Source organism: Mytilus galloprovincialis, chromosome 1 (assembly GCF_965363235.1).
Source record: "Mytilus galloprovincialis chromosome 1, xbMytGall1.hap1.1, whole genome shotgun sequence".
Taxonomy (NCBI): Eukaryota; Metazoa; Mollusca; class Bivalvia; order Mytilida; family Mytilidae; genus Mytilus; species Mytilus galloprovincialis.
Window position 1 is genome coordinate 58,727,453 of NC_134838.1, and position 13,867 is coordinate 58,741,319.

Sequence of the window (13,867 nt, forward strand, 5' to 3'; positions counted from 1 at the left end):
TTCGTGTTACCCCAAAACATCTAATTTTAATTTTAAACGATATAAAAAAAAAATGTGGTATAATTGCGAATGAAACAACTCTTTACAAGAGACCAAATGACACCAAAATTAATAACTATAAGTCACTGAATGGCATTCAACAATGAGCAAAACTGATATCACATAGTAAGCTATAAAGGGCCTTGAAATGACAAATGTAAAACAATTCAAACAAGAAAACTAACAACCTAATAAATGTAAAAAAAAATGAACGAAAACAAAGATCATTTATTTTGGCGGACACCCCAAGATCAATTGTCTTAGGCTTGGTTTTGGGAACTTCATCCAAATGTTTTTGTGGCTGAAGTTTGAGGTGATTTTATCCCATTTTTCAGATAGTTCAACTTTTTTTTAATCTGACAAAAACATTCAGTCAATATTTTACATAGATGATTGATATATTCTCTGCTGCCTCATGTTTAATCAATCAAAACTAAATTTTTCAAGAGTACATTTTGTACTTGGACATGTTTGAATCATTGTTAGTTAACATTCAATATTAATACCAGTATTCATTGAACAATATTGAAGCAATTTAACCTATTAAAAAATAATTTTATTGAAATTTCAGGATTTTTGTGCTGTAGACAACTATAGAAGATTGAGCCCACAAAACATTGACTTTCTTAAAAGTAGGAACCTGAATCGGCAGAAAAACAAAAATGTCAGACCCAGAAGCTGACAACTGTCAAGATATACTACAGATGAGTAAAGGAGAAACAGATTTTACTGGTCTCCCAACTAACAAAATTACTGGGGACGATGCTCAAACATTGGAAACACAAATTCAAAAGAATATCACTAATTTGGAAGAAGTAAAAAATGATAATGAATTATTCTATGATACTAAGAGTAATTTAGACTCAACTGGTAATGCCGAAGAGTACAAAGGTAATGGCACTTATTCAAAATTTCAATGTCATGAGATCAAAGAACCAAATGATGAAATGATTAAAGAAAGTTTAGTTTGTGGACTTTGTCAAAAATATCTGCAGGATCCAAAATTACTGCCATGTTTGCACACATTTTGTTTCAACTGCTTAGAGAAACTGTGTTTTCCAGAAGAAGAAAATGAAACTAATAAAGATGCAGTACTAGTTGAAGTGTCTGCTGCAGATGGAGTAAATGGAAATAAAGATGATATTACAGAGGTCTTGTCATGTGATCAAACCATGACTGACAAGGTAGATAACTCTGAACACAATAAAAACAATAAAAAAGACAAAGACAAAACCACTTCAGTTTTAGCTCCAAAAGCACCCCAATGTCCAACATGCAAGGAAATCTTTGAAATTCCTGCAAAGGGCTTGGAGGAATTAATTTCGAATACAGTCTTTTCAAACATGATTAAGATCAGGGAGAAGTTAAATCAAACAAAACAGTGTGAAATTTGTAAACTTAGAAATGTCGTTGAAGAAGCCACTGCCTTCTGTAAAGATTGCAGTGACATGCTGTGCAAAAGCTGCTGGCAGAGTCATTCTTTTACTCGCTTTACTTTAAACCACAAGGTAGTTCCATTAGAAGAAATGAAAGACAAAGCCTTGGATGATGCCATAAGAAACAAGTCAAAACCAATGTGTTCTTTACATGAAGATGAACTGCTGAAATACTTTTGTTCAGATTGCAAATGTCTTGTATGCCGTGAATGTATTTTGCTGCATCATCAAGGGCATTCGTGTATTTTGCCATCAGTTGCAGTAGATCCAAAGAAGAAAGAAATGGAAAGCTTAATTTATGGGTTTCATGGGCGGCTTGAAAGTTTGAGGAAAGATGAACATGAGGAATACGAAAGTCAGAATGATAGGGTAGCAGTTGCTGAGAATACTGAAATTGAAAAGATCAATTCATTTTTTCAGAAATTAGTGGATGCTGTTGAGAAAGAAAGAAAATCCGTCATTTCAAATACTAAAGCTGAATTTACTAGGCTAAAAACACAAAGTAAAAACAGAATTTCATGTAGTGAAAATATAGAACAAAACATGACAAGTATACAGCCTGCATTACATATACTAACAAGTCAAGCCAGTGATGAAGAATTTTTGCAGGTGGAACCAATGTGTCACAAACGACTGGTACAGATGATTAACAAAGATATCAAACCTTATCCAGTTAGTTGGTATTCTCTGCCAATGGCTGATGTAGTCAGTTCTTTGAAAATTTCATGTGGACAGGACCAAAGTATAGACCTGTCATCATTGTTCAAAGTAACTGGACCAAAGCAAAAATTTGAACCTGCAGAATCTATACCAATTGAAAGTTCCTATGATGAGTTAGTTGAAATGAGAAAGATTAAAAGATTAACTTCTCAGCCTTTGAATGTGGAAGAGATTTCAAGTCCAGCTTCATCTAAAATTAAACCCAAAGATAGTACTTTGAAAAAGAAGAATTTTGTGGATGCAACAGTATGGTCGCTACTTTCAGGAAACAGTGTTGGAAAAGAAGATCATGATTCAGAAAGTAACAGTGAATCATCAGACTCTTCGTGGGTTGATACATCATCACTGACATCAGATAACCAAAATCCATCAGTGGGTAAGAAAAAGAAAAGCAGAGGCAAAAGGGGAGGCAAGAAAGCTAAAGGAGAACAACAGAAAGTGGATGTATTACAGAATATGACTCAAACTGCTTTCCCAAAGAATAATGGAATTGTCAATGAACCCTTAAAAGGTCTCAAAATAAATCCTCAAATGCCTATCAATTTTGGCAACCCTTCAAATATGTATGGGCTTATGAATAATCCTGCTCAAAACATGCCTATCTCCCAGCCTACCTATAGGTATCCTATCACAGTTCCAATTCCATTGAATGTGCCACAAGTGTATGGGTCCCTGCCCAATTTGCATATGCCAGGACAAGGTGGTCTCCAGTCACAAAAGCCTTCTTTAATGATGCAAAAAAGTCCCAAACAACAGAAAGAAAGCAGAAGCAGTTCTGTCTCATCAGAAGATAAATCAGTTTCATCAACCAGTGCTGCTGCAGCTACCATTGTAAAACCAAGTAAAGTTATATCTTTGCAGCCGAAATGGCGACTGGATACAAAGCTAAGTTCTGATATCCATGAACCAAATCTTAGAAGTGTTTATTGCCTCCACACGACCAGTATTGTTGTTTCTGATGGCAAGAATTCTAAAGTCAAAATATTTACAACCAAGGGAGAATTTATTAAATGCTTTGTTCTGAAAAGTGTCCACAGAGCTATTTTTACTGCAAACTTATTGATTTATGGTGTAAACAATAAAATTTGTGCTAGAAAAGAAGATGGAACAGATACAAATTCACTGGTCTTTGACAACACCCCTCATAATTGCCTGGTAGCTTGGTATCCAAAAAACCAAGTTCTTGTATCAAGTGGAGTTAAAGTGCGCCAGTATAATGTTGATGAGACTAAAAGTCGCTTTATTAAAAAATCAAATATTGGAATAAACAGTGGATTAATGAAGCAGATCATTGATTTGAGATGTGATCAGCATGGAAAAAACATGGTGCTTGTTGATGGGACCACAAAGGTTGTCAGTGTTTGGGATATTGAAGGAAACTTGTTGGGTAAGCTTTCTAATTATAAATTTTAAATGTAAAATAAACATGCAATGTTTGTTTAAATGCAATATGAAATACGAGTTTATACATGTATAAGCTATAGGTCTGTGTACAGTTTTTTTTTTATTTAGTTACATCCAAGTCTAGATATTTTGTATCTTTTTCTGAAAGATGCACAAACAATCTAGCACATGTATAAAACAATTAAATATTTTTTTCTGCTTCTACAACATATATATATTTGCAATTATTGACAAAGGTACATGTAGGGGAACTGTAAAATTCCATTAAGCACATCATTTTTCAAAATCATATTGATCTTTGTCAAGCAACACATTCTATTGTTACAATGGAAAGACAATTGCACATGTATGCTATTACAATATAATTTAAAGAAAACTTTGACTATAATTATAGTACTTGATTATAATTTTTTATGAAATGATACTTTAACTGCATTTGCAACCATCAAGTCACCAATTGACAGCAGGAATTCTTAAACTACAGTTCTGTTATTCCTTAATTTACTTTTTAATTTTATTATTAAAATTCAGTGTTTTTTTTTCATTTGCATGATTTGTTCAATTATTCAAAATATTTACTTAAATTCTGTAATTTGTAATATTACTGTGTCACTACATTCAAGTTAGATTCTTCATTTTTAGGGACTTACAAGGAAGAGAGTCCTGGTTGGAATCCAACGTCTGCCTGTTTTGACAAGAAGGGTTTGGTCTTTGTCACAGATGGTGGAGGAAATCGTCTCATTTATCTATCAGTCACTGCACAGTTTATCCAGCAATGGGATACATGTCCAACAATCAACAATCCAACATATGTTGCTACACATCCTTTACAACCTTTGTATCTTATAGGCCATGACAGATATGTCCACGTCTATGATTATTCATATCTTTAGACTAGATGTTGCAGCAATCACCAGGGGGATGGCAGGGTAAAAAGTAGACTTTTGTCATCAGAAAGTATTCTGGTTACCTGTTTGGATTTATGAATTATAAATCCAAAAATAGACATTTTATTTTAAATATTGTACATTTGGAAGTAAAATATGCAATGTATTTTGTGCCATTACCATATCTTCCTTTCAGAATAGTTATTTTTCTCTGAAGTAGTTAGACTTTCAAGGAATTTTATTTCAAAGATTAACATCAGAAAAATAAGATGCTCAAATTATCATTTATGAGTTATGTCCCTTAGAAAGGTAAATTATATTAAAAATCAAAATAAACTGAAGATCAGCTAACCATGATTTGAGCTTAAAAAAAAATACTATAGGTACATAAATCCCCATTCCACAATTTGCTTTATTTGTTTTCTATTATTGTTTTTGTTATATTTTCAATCAAATATTTGTATATATAATTAACTATAACAATTTAAAGGTTGTTTAGCGAAACCCTACAATGAATATATATATTGATCCTTATTCCAACATGTAGAATATTTATATCTATCAGTTTTTAGAATGTAATGTCTATAATTATCAAGAACAAGGAATTAAAACATAAAATCCATTTTACATGCAAGGTGGTTTAAGTGTTTTATGATATGGTTGATTAAGGTTCTTAAAAAAAAAAGGAAATGAATCAGCAAAATTTGATGAGTCTGAAAGAAACTCTTTGTAGAAATGATTTTTTACCAGATCACTAAAAATTTATTAAGAAAAGTAAATAATTCACATCATAAAATAAGTTACTTTTACTCATTACCTTCTATATTTCAATTTTTATACGACCGCAAAAAAATGTTTGCGTCGTATAATGGAATCATGTCGTCGTCGTCCGAAGACGCATTTAGTTTCCAGACAATAACTTTAGATTTAGTGATTGGATCTCTATAAATTTTTACCAGAAGGTTTAATACCACTATAGGAAGGTTGGGATTGATTTTGGGGGTTATGGTCCAAATAGTTAAGAAATTGGGGGCCAAAAAAGGGGCCCAAAATAAGCATTTTTGTAGTTTTCAAACAATAACTTGTGTTTAAGTTTATGAATTTCTCTGAAATTATACAACAAGTTTGCATACCCTAAAGGGATGATTAGTTATGACTTTGGGGGGGGGGGTTATGGCTCAAAATGTTTTGGAAATAGGGGCAAAAAAGGGGGGAAACTAGTTTTTTTTGGTCAATGGACAATTTAAAAGCAGTGTATGGGAGGTAATTCAAAAACAGTTAACATGCAATGTTTGGTATGTTTTCAGATTTATCTCCCTCACACTATTCTTGTAAATAATGTATAAGGAAATGTCAGGTTTTGGACTTATGCAAAAAAAGGGGGGTGGTAGTAATTTTCAATTTTTTTTTCTAAATTTCTCAAATTCAATTTTTGAAAAGTTTGAGGAAGAAATCTTTAATTTCACAATATTGCATAATAGATTTGTAAGATCTTGACTTGTTTTGTGTCAGAAACTCATATTTATATGTCAAGAATTTGATCACAATCCAAATTCAGAGCTGTATCAAGCTTGAAGGTTGTGTCCATACTAACCTCAACTGTTCAGGGTTATACCTCTGCGGTTGTATAAAGCTGCGCCCAACGGAGCATCTTGTTCCATTTCGGCTTGCTGTATAGAAATTAGGGAAAAGCTAATTCAAATTACTATATAGTTCAAAAGACTTTCTCAAATTTGTTAATTTTTTATTAATTTTTTTTACATATAAAGGTTGATAATGCAAGGTTATTTTATTATCACTCTGCAATAAGAGTCTTCATGATCTATGCAGATATTTGTGAAGAAATTTCATATATTTGATTATATATCTGCCATTATTATTTAACATCTGATTTTTAGCTCACCTGGCCCAAAGGGCCAAGTGAGCTTTTCTCATCAGTTTGCGTCCGTCGTCGTCGTTGTCGTCCGTCGTTATCTTTTACAAAAATCTTCTCCTCTGAAACTACTGGGCCAAATTAAACCAAACTTGGCCACAATCATCATTGGGGTATCTAGTTTAAAAAATGTGTGGCGTGACCCGGCCAACTAACCAAGATGGCCACCATGGCTAAAAATAGAACATGGGGGTAAAATGTAGATTTTGGCTGATAACTCTGAAACCAAAGCATTTAGAGCAAATCTGTCAGTTGTAAAATTGTTTATTTTATCTATCTGCCCTGAAATTTTCAGACGAATCGGACAAGCGGTTGTTGGGTTGCTGCCCCTGAATTGGCAATTTTAAGGAAATTATACCGTTTTTTTGGCTTTTATCTTGAATATTATTATAGATAGAGATAAACTGTAAACAGCAATAATGTTCAGCAAAGTAAGATCTACAAATAAGTTCATATGAGACTAAAATGGTCAGTTGACACCTTAAGGAGTTATTGCCCTTTATAGTCATTTTTTACCAATTTTTCGTAATTTTTTCTCATCTTTTACAAAAATCTTCTCCTCCAAAACTACTGGTCCAAATTTAACCATACTTGGCCATAATCATCATTGAGGTATCTTGTTTAAAAAATGTGTGTGATGACCCTGCCAACCGACCAAGATGGCCACCATGGCTAAAAATAGAACATAGGGGTAAAATGTAGATTTTGGCTTATAATTCTGCAATCTAATTAAAATTAAATCTCTCACTCGCTCATTTTTTAATGCTTGGTCGCTCCCACGCAGCGACCAAGCATTAAAAAATGAGCGAGTGAGAGATTTAATTTTAATTAGATTGATAATTCTGAAACCAAAGCATTAAGAGCAATTCAGACATGGGGTTAAATTGTTTTGCAAGTCAAGATCTATCTGCCCTGAAATTTTCAGATGAATCTGACAACTGGTTGTTGGGTTGCTACCGGTACCCCTGAATTGGAAATTTTTAAGGAAATTTTGCTGTTTTTGGTTATTATCTTGAATATTATTATAGATGAGATTAACTGTAAACAGCAATAATGTTCAGAAAAGTAAGATCCACAAATAAGTCAACATGACCAAAAAGGTCAGTTGACCCCTTAAGGAGTATTTCCCTTTATAGTCAATTTTTAATAATTTTGTAAATTAAAAAAATGTAAATTTTTGTATTTTTTAACAAAATATTTTCCTCTGTAACTAATAGGCAAAGTTCATTATAAATTGAGATAATTGTAAGAAGCAAGAATGTTCAGTAAAGTAAGATCTACAAACACATCACCATCACCAAAACACAATTTTGTCATGAATCATTCTGTGTTCTTTGTTTAATATGCACTTAGACCAAGGGGATCGACACAGTTTTTCTTGAAAATGATCTTAAGTTTATCATGTTTATGAGTACCACTCCTCCACAAATGAAGCAACTTCCAATGGTGTTGCTTCATCAATTCATCACAGTATCGATATCACCATTTGCTATTTCATTCATAATTGGTGTTGCAATACAAATTGTAATGTGTAATATAACTTACTATATATCCTGAATGTACATGTACATTTGTCATTGTGCATGTAAAATTAGATAGTTAAACTTTGTTGCTTGTTCATTGATGTTATTCTTGTTGCATTCTGAATGATTATTTTTTCGTAGGTAGAAAGAAAATAAATTATATATTTATGTTGTGTACAAGTTGTGAACAGATTTTTTTGTACAAATTATCAGTGTTTTATGAACTGCTTAACACACATAGATGATGCAAGCACACAGTCTTTTGTTTCGTATATTTTTGTCATATTTTCAAAACTACATGACACAGTCTAATACTGGGCATTGGTACAAAAATCATTATAAGACCACAAAAAGACTTTTTATGGATATGATTTTGGTATAAGGAGAAAAACAAAATTTCAATTTAAACAATTCAGTTGTCTTTATTTTCAGTTTTTAGACACAGAGAATAGCAGCAAATGTTAGGTTGAAGTATATAAATTTGAATTCGAAACATTAAACTGATACATTTAAGAAGACAAACCTTTATCACCTGGTGCAAGAAGGTATGTGTAAAAAAACTTATAACTTGTACAAAAACCCTGTACAAATTATAATTTGTACAAACTTACATCTTGTACACAACATATATATATATATTGTTTCATTACACTGCAGATATGTATTGATGGTTTGAAATAAGTGATTTTATCATTTTACAGTCTGCTTTAGAGAACCAATATGGTTGTGGTGTGATAAGTTTTGAATTTAAGGTCAGACTTATGGAATTAACTGGGCGATAGAAGGGGCACTTGCTATATACAACAGGCGCGGATCCAGAGGGGGGTTCCGGGGGTTGGAACCCCCCCTTTTTTTTTTGGACGATCAATGCATTTGAATGGGGACATGTAGTTGGAACCCCCCCCCCCTTTTGTCCTGGGATAGGAACCCCCCCTTTTTAAAATGGCTGGATCCGCCCCTGTACAAGGTGATAGAATGTGCCGCTGGGATAGGTAAACTTTTCCAGCTTAAAATGATGAGGTCAATAATGTTTTCATTACTTGTTTTATGAAAAGCACTGTAACTTTTTATGGTGTTATGGCTGTGTTTTTATCCAAAAATTTTCTCTCTTTTGACTCTTTGGTATTCCACTTCTCCAACACACCACACATGAAACCAAACCAATATGGGAAAAGGTTACATTTTTACCAATGCATTATATGAAAAGGTCAACATTTTTAATATCTAAATTATATGAAAGGGTAGGGTAACAGAACCCCAGTGGCACACCCTATCAATATATTATTGAAGTACAGCCCCTCTCTGACCACGAGGGAATTAATTTCTAGCAAAGGATTGGTCCACTTATTAATTGAATATATGGGGCTAGTACACTAAGGAAAATTGTAAAGATTATAGGGTTATGGCAAAAGGTAGAAGATATTTTTTGATTGAGGGTAGGATTATTATAAATGGTAGAATGGTCTTGGTTATTAAAGTTAAATCAAATTTATTATGGTTTTTATACGACCGCAAATTTTGAAAAAATTTTCGTCGTATATTGCTATCACGTTGGCGTCGGTGTCGTCGTCGTCGTCGTCGTCCGGCGTCCGAATACTTTTAGTTTTCGCACTCTAACTTTAGTAAAAGTGAATGGAAATCTATGAAATTTTAACACAAGGTTTATGACCACAAAAGGAAGGTTGGTATTGATTTTGGGAGTTTTGGTCCCAACATTTTAGGAATTAGGGGCCAAAAAGGGCCCAAATAAGCATTTACTTGGTTTTTGCACTATAACTTTAGTTTAAGATAATAGAAATCTATGAAATTTTGACACAAGGTTTATGACCACAAAAGAACGGTTGGGATTGATTTTGGGAGTTTTGGTCTCAACAGTTTAGGAATTAGGGGCCAAAAAAGGGCCCAAATAAGCATTATTCTTGGTTTTCGCACAATAATATTAGTTTAAGTAAATAGAAATCAATGAAATTTAAACACAATGTTAATGACTACAAAAGGAAGGTTGGTATTGATTTTGGGAGTTTAGGTCCCAACAGTTTAGGAATTAGGGGCCAAAAAGGGACCCAAATAAGCATTTTTCTTGGTTTTCGCACCATAACGTTAGTATAAGTAAATAGAAATCTATGAAATTTAAACACAAGGTTTATGACCATAAAAGGAAGGTTGGGTTTGATTTTGGGAGTTTTGGTCCCAACAGAATAAGGGGCCCAAAGGGTCCAAAATTAAACTTTGTTTGATTTCATCAAAATTGAATAATTGGGGTTCTTTGATATGCCGAATCTAACTGTCATGACTGTGTATGTAGATTCTTAACTTTTGGTCTGTTTTCAAATTGGTCTACATTAAGGTCCAAAGGGTCCAAAATTAAACTTAGTTTGATTTTGACAAAAAATCAATCAGTTAGGTTCTTTGATATGCTGAATCTAAAAATGTACTTAGATTTTTGATTATTGGCCCAGTTTTCAAGTTGGTCCAAATCGGGGTCCAAAATTAAACTTTGTTTGATTTCATCAAAAATTGAATAAATGGGGTTCTTTGATATACCAAATCTAACTGTGTATGTAGATTCTTCATTTTTGGTACTGTTTTCAAATTGGTCTACACTAAAGTCCAAAGGGTCCAAAATTAAACTTAGTCTGATTTTAACAAAAATTGAAATCTTGGGGTTCTTTGATATGCTGAATCCAAAAATGTACTTAGATTTTTTATTATGGGCCCAGTTTTCAAGTTGGTCCAAATCAGGATCTAAAATTATTATATTAAGTATTGTGCAATAGCAAGTCTTTTCAATTGCACAGTATTGCGCAATGGCAAGAAATATCTAATTGCACAATATTGTGAAATAGCAAATTTTTTTTTAATTAGAGTTATCTTTCTTTGTCCAGAATAGTAAGCAAGAAATATCTAATTGCAAAATATTGTGCAATAGCAAGATTTTTTTTTAATTGGAGTTATCTTTCTTTGTCCAGAATCAACTTAAATCTTTGTTATATACAATATACAATGTATATTCACTTTTTACTACCAACTGATAAATTAAAATAATCTTTACCATTCAGTGATAACAAGCAGTTTTTTTACATCTTATTTCCTTATCTTATCTAAAATGTTTTTAGATAATGTATGTTGGACATTTGCCAGACATGACTATGATGTCATTTTCTATTTTTATTTGCCCATTACTTTATGTAAATAACTTCATTGGAAATTTGCCAATATAAAATGTTGCTGATGAAGTTTTTTTTATTGTTTTATACAATAAACAATGTATATTCACTTTTACTACCAACCAATCTTTACCATTCAGTGATAACAAGCACTTTATTTTACATTTTAATATTTTATGATGTATTTAAAAGAGTAGTTATTGTTGCAAACTCCATTAGAAATTTGAATTGATATCAGTTTTGGAAAAAAGGAAACGGGGATGTGAAAAAAGGGGGGGGGGGGGTTAAATTTTTCTCATTTCAGATTTCATAAATAAAAAGAAAATTTCTTCAAACATTTTTTTGAGAGGATTAATATTCAACAGCATAGTGAATTGCTAAAAGGCAAAAACAAACTTTTAAGTTCATTTGACCACATTCATTCTGTGTCAGAAACCTATGCTGTGCCAACTATTTAATTTTAGATTTAAAAAGTTTGAAGAAGAAATCTTTAATTGTAAAATTTGTAAAATCTTGACATTTGTTTTGTGTAAAAAAAAACCATGTAATGTCAAAAATTTGATCACAATCCAAATTCAGAGCTGTATCACGCTAGAATGTTTTGTCCATACTTGCCCCAACTGTTCAGGGTTCGACCTCTGCGGTCGTATAAAGCTGCGCCCTGCGGAGCACCTGGTTAAATATTGATATAAATTAATGATGAAATAAATATTATGTGATTGTTCTGAGGTCAGGAACTTAGTGTTTATAGTTATTGCTTTTTGATTATAAATATCTATTTGAATTTTTGTTGTTGATTTAAAATAATTTCTGTTGAAATAAATTGATTATTGTGGGTTTTTTTTTGCAATTTACCTATCTGCCTTGCTTAATTTGCTTTCATCTGTATAGCATCACTACTTGATTTCAAATTTAAAGGACTATTTTGTTGTGTCCAAAGGACCAACACTTATAATCAGTTCACAGTAATATGCTCATTAGATGTGGTATTATTGCTGATGAAACAACTAGCAATACAGACCATAGGACAAGGATGCTAACACTGTTATGTCACCATACAGCCTTCAACAATGAGCATAACCTATACTGAATATTAATATGTTCAAAAAACGCTAGTTCATGTATGTAAAAATAAAACAGTTCTACTGAAAAAACTAAAGACTTGATTAATATACAACAAATAAGAGCCATAAACAGACAGCAACCACTAGAAATCAGGTTCCATGATTAGAACAGGCATAACACTAGAACAGTGAAAAAGACACCACCAAATTAATCTGTGCTGTTGGTAATAAGCATTGTGTAAAAGTTTCATCACATTTGAATTAGTCAAAAGTATAGTTAGAATTTATAAAGGTACCTAACTTGAGTATGCTGAAACCTGACACCACTGAAATTGGAACTTGATCTATTGTTGGTGGTAATAAGGATTGTGTACAAGTTTCACAGCAGTTATTTAAGGCATAGTAATATTTGAGTGTGGAAAAAGCACTATTTCAACGATTTTCCATTAATAAAGAGACACAACTCAAGAACAGAAATGACACATGAATGACGACACCTAAATCCAAAATGATCTGATTGGTGATAAGCATTGTAAGCTTCATAATATTTTGCTGTGGCAAACAAAAGTTATAGAATAAAAAACCAAATTTGGGATGTACAGAAATACAAGGGATATCTTATACCTCCCTGCCACTAGGTGTACAATGGCATGGTGAAAGTTTTATTCAAAATCTATTAAGGAGAAGGGAGCAATAGACACAATAATCACCACACCTAGTCTCCAGATTATATTAATACATAACTATTAGAAAATGAGTTTGAATTGAAAATCACTGAGGTTGTGGGTTCAGATCACACACGTGGCAGGTGTGCTAGACTTCAATCTTAGGCTTTTCAGAACCTCCAAGCATTCAGGCTTTCATAAACCACCATGAAATAGAACAGTAGTATTGAAAGTGACATTCAACCCCAATCAATGAATAAATTGACCTAATCTTAAAATTTATCATGTAAACCAAGCATAAGTTTCAAAGTCAATTGACCATAAACAGGATGCTGGACCAGAAATTAGATGAGTGAATTCATATACAACTGCATACAAAATATATTTGATCAAGCATAAGTGGATCATCTTAAACTGATCTAAGCACAAATTACAATCATTCCATACAACAAATATGGTTAACCCTTTGCTAATGGTATCCAACGACAGAGCAACTTACGAAAGTTGTACATTGACAAATGAACCACATATGAGGTCATGGTACGATAAAGCAGACAGATCTGCACACCTTGCAATCATTCCATACACCAAAGTTTATTTTTTTGCTTTGAGTATTTGATAAACAGAAAAAACATGTAAATTTTACATTGACCTATGAAATATGAAACTTAGGTCAAGGTCAGATGAATCCTGCCAATCAGACATATTTCGGGCCTTTCATAGCTGAATAAGAGGTATGGTTTTTGCTCATTGTTGAAGGAGGTTTGGTGACTTATAGATGTTAATTGGTCATTTGGTCTCTGGTGGAGTTATTTCATAGGCAATCATACCACATCTACTTTTTTTATGTTGCAATCATTATATACACCAAATACAGTCTAGTATTTGCAAACTACATCAATGAACCATAAAAATGAGATCAAGTTCAGATGAAACCTGCCAGTCAGACATGTACATGTTAAAATCATTCCATACACCAAATATAGTTGACCTGCTGCTTATAGTATCTGAGATATGGACTGTACCACA

The 13,867-nt window shown here is 32.6% G+C and overlaps 1 protein-coding gene across 2 annotated transcripts in view; it reads left to right on the plus strand.

Annotated features, from left to right (window-relative positions):
• The window catches only part of LOC143079720 (uncharacterized), a 39,311-nt gene extending 27,365 nt beyond the window's left edge, over positions 1-11,946 (plus strand). For both annotated transcript variants that reach the window (XM_076255264.1, XM_076255272.1), the window contains exons 2-3: positions 611-3,582; positions 4,242-11,946. In XM_076255264.1, coding sequence (XP_076111379.1) covers positions 702-3,582; positions 4,242-4,492 — 3,132 coding nt within the window. In that variant the 5' untranslated portion in view covers positions 611-701 and the 3' untranslated portion in view covers positions 4,493-11,946. The remainder of the gene's footprint in view (positions 1-610; positions 3,583-4,241) is intronic.
• The last annotated feature ends 1,921 nt before the right edge of the window (positions 11,947-13,867 follow it).